The sequence below is a fragment of the Alexandromys fortis genome, unplaced genomic scaffold (genome assembly GCF_014885135.2).
Source record: "Alexandromys fortis isolate MF-2015 unplaced genomic scaffold, M_Fortis_MF-2015_v1.1 scaffold_196, whole genome shotgun sequence".
Taxonomy (NCBI): domain Eukaryota; kingdom Metazoa; phylum Chordata; class Mammalia; order Rodentia; family Cricetidae; genus Alexandromys; species Alexandromys fortis.
Genome location: NW_026068078.1, coordinates 634,847 through 637,989, shown reverse-complemented (window position 1 = coordinate 637,989; position 3,143 = coordinate 634,847). Strand labels below are relative to the sequence as shown.

Below are 3,143 nucleotides of genomic sequence, written 5' to 3'. Positions count from 1 at the left end.
GAAATCAAACAATTACGACAAATTGGGGAAGTTAATGATTTTCCTATTTTAGATTTATAAATTGAGACTATAAATTTAAAATATTCTAAAAGTCATTCATATTATTTATGATATAGTGCCTTTTAAAGTTACAATATAAAATGGAACATCCCTTTAAAACAAATGCTTATCTTCTAATCCCCTTAATAAGCTATTAATCTACCTTTATGAAGGTTTACAAGACCTTTGTCTTTAATATTTTATTTATTCCTCCTTAACAAAACTGAGAAGTTTCCTAAAGTTCAACGTAAATTTTTCTCTGAAGAATTTATAACATATCTATAAGTAATCTCTGTCTAACTGACAGACATATACTTGATCCATTTATTTGTACCACGAACTTCAAATGGTGAATTGCGGTAGTAGAGGTGATGAGCTAATTCGTCCAAAGTTGGTTCTGGATCAGTTATAGCAAACTGGGCTGCTTCCTCAACTTCTTTTCTCACATCTGCATCGATTTCCTTCAACTCTTCAACGTTGCTGAGGTTGTTGTTTATCATTCTCTCTCGGAGAAGCATAATAGGATCACTCTTGCTTCGCATGTTGTGAACTTCTTCTCGTGAACGGTAACTGACCCCTGGGTCACTCATACTGTGTCCATGATAACGGTAGGTCTGCAGTTCCATCAAAATGGGCCCCTTTCCAGATCTGCAGTGATCAGCTGCAAACTTGGTCGCCTCACGGACAGAGAGGATATCCATCCCATTCACCCTCAGTCCAGGGATAAAATTGCCTCTCTTGTGGTAATCAGTGCTGGCTGCTGCTCTCTCAACGGCTGTCCCCATTCCGTAGCGGTTATTCTCACAGATGAAGACACAAGGTAATTTCCACAAGGCCGATATATTGTAAGCTTCGGCCACCTGCCCCTGGTTAGCCGCACCGTCGCCATACAGAGCCAGGCAGACCTGACCATTTCCCAGGTATTTACAGGCGAAAGCGACACCGGCTCCCAGTGGTACCTGTGCCCCAACAATGCCATTGCCTCCGTAGAAGTGCTTGCCGTACATGTGCATCGAGCCTCCTTTGCCCTTGGCACAGCCTCCTCGGCGTCCAGTCAGCTCGGCGAGAATGGATTTGACCGACAGCCCCCGTGTGTAGCACAAGCCATGAGCCCGGTAGGACGTGATGACGTGATCCGTGGGATTGATCCCTGCCTCCAGCCCCACGCAGCAGGCTTCTTGCCCATCACACAGGTGACAGAAACCACGAATGAACTTCTGCTTGTACATCTGGTCAGACTTCAGCTCCATGCGCCGAATCACCTGCATGGTCCGGTAGTACTTGAGGGCCTCCTCTCGGGTGAGCACGGTGGAGGTCGGAGGGCCCTCTTCCAGCCGGTACAGGTCGCATTTCTTAATGTCGCAGGTGGCGTCGTTGGAGAAGTTCAGGGACGCCAGCAGCCCTCTCATGGCCGGCTTCTGGGTCGCTCCCGAAAACACGTGGGACACCACAGCGGCCAGCATCTTCCTCATGGAGAAACGCGAGGCCCAAACGGTAGCGATTCCAACGACTACTCCGACCACTCCGTGGCTTCGAAGATGGCGGCCCAGCTTCTCTGACGCAAGAATAGCGCGACCCAATTACAGTGCCTGCGACAGCAAACTAGAAGCCCCGCCCATTGGGGCGGGTCCTCGGTGCCTTCCGACCGAAAAATGGAGATTTCAGACACGTTCGTCCTTAGTGGTTAACACCACCATTCTCACCCCGCAGCAGCTGTCTTTTCTCTGTACAACCCAACAAGAATCCTGACCAGTGTACTAGAGACCTCGGGTTCAGTCTCAGCACTCCTAAACTGGGACAATGTCTGGGGCATGAATTCATGTGATCGCAGACACTAGACAAGGAAGCTTGCAGGATCCAGACTCTAGTCTTATCCTCAGCCAATTTGATGCCTCTCTGGGAAACGTCCCTCCCCTCCCCCATCCCAAAAACAAAAGAATTCAGAAAGGGGAAGGAAGGTGAAGGTGGGCAAGACAGAGTTGGGAGGAAGGAAGAGGATGGGTAGAGGACAGGACAGAGGGAGAGACAGAAAAGAAAATGTGTGGGAGGAGGGGGAGGGAAATGGGAAACGGGGAGGAGGCGGTAATTTTTCAAAAAAAAATAAATAAATAAATTTAAAAAAAGAAAGAAAATGCCAAATGACATTATTCTCCTAACTTTATGTTTTGTTTTGTCTTTTTGTTTGTTTTGTTTTATTTTTTGAGACTGGGTTTCTCGGTATTACAGTCCTAGCTATCTTAGAACTCACTTTTTTGTAGACCAGTAAGTTGGTTGGCTGGCCTCAAGCTTACAGATTCACCTGCCTCTGCCTCACAAGTGCTCAGAGTAAAGGCATGCACCACCACTGTGTGGCTTAACTTTATGTTTTTAAAAGAAAGAAAACATTAACACCATCTTCACATATTTATTGAAAAGTATGTCCATATACATTGAGTACACAAGTACTCATCATCACTCACATCCAGCCTGATCATGGCCTGTCATTTGTTCATGGTGCACTGACGGTCTTACTATTTTCTTTCTAATGATATAAAAAGTTTTGAATGATAATTTTTTGTGATTTTTTTTAAAGGTCCTAGGAGACAGGTTAAAGTGTTTCTTCCTGCTCCTATTTTTCTGTTCTTGTTTTGGATCTTTAAAATACATTTGGTAAGCCTACTCTATTCTATACTACTTTTATTTTAATGAAAAAAATGAAGTTGCAAATTATGTATAGTTTACACTATTTAAATGCTAACTTTTCGAAATAACTCTGCCCTTAAACTGTTTACAAGTTAATACTCTTGAGAAAAATGACACTTTTTAGACTTTTGTCACAGTTTTGAGGTTCCCAAACCTCAGCCTGAAGGAGGATATTAAACCTTTGTCTTCTGTGGGCAGTGAACACAGAGTTGATTCCACTTGAAAGTTTGCAGAACGTTAGGCTCTTTACCATTGTGATAGTTCTGAATTCTGCCTGGATTTTAACATATCTCCTGGCCACCTTTTGTTGTCACTAAGGTGAGCATGGTTTTTCCTGTTCTGAAAGATAGCTCTAACAGGTTTCCAAAGATAATTGCTAATATAGTTTGCTTGGAATACATCCAAATTTAACCTATCTTAGT

At 43.8% G+C, this 3,143-nt stretch overlaps 1 protein-coding gene across 2 annotated transcripts; it reads right to left on the bottom strand.

Moving 5' to 3' along the window:
* Positions 1-335: 335 nt before the first annotated feature.
* On the bottom strand, positions 336-1,511 carry Pdha2 (pyruvate dehydrogenase E1 subunit alpha 2). 2 transcript variants are annotated; one of them, XM_050121750.1, is made up of 2 exons: positions 999-1,511; positions 336-905 (listed from the first exon to the last, which is right to left on the bottom strand). In XM_050121750.1, exons 1-2 carry the CDS (start codon positions 1,509-1,511, stop codon positions 336-338), a joined length of 1,083 nt encoding a protein of 360 aa, XP_049977707.1. The 2 variants fall into 2 exon arrangements, with proteins under 2 accessions (XP_049977707.1, XP_049977706.1); XM_050121749.1 differs by having other exon boundaries at positions 336-1,511.
* Between the last annotated feature and the right edge of the window lie 1,632 nt (positions 1,512-3,143).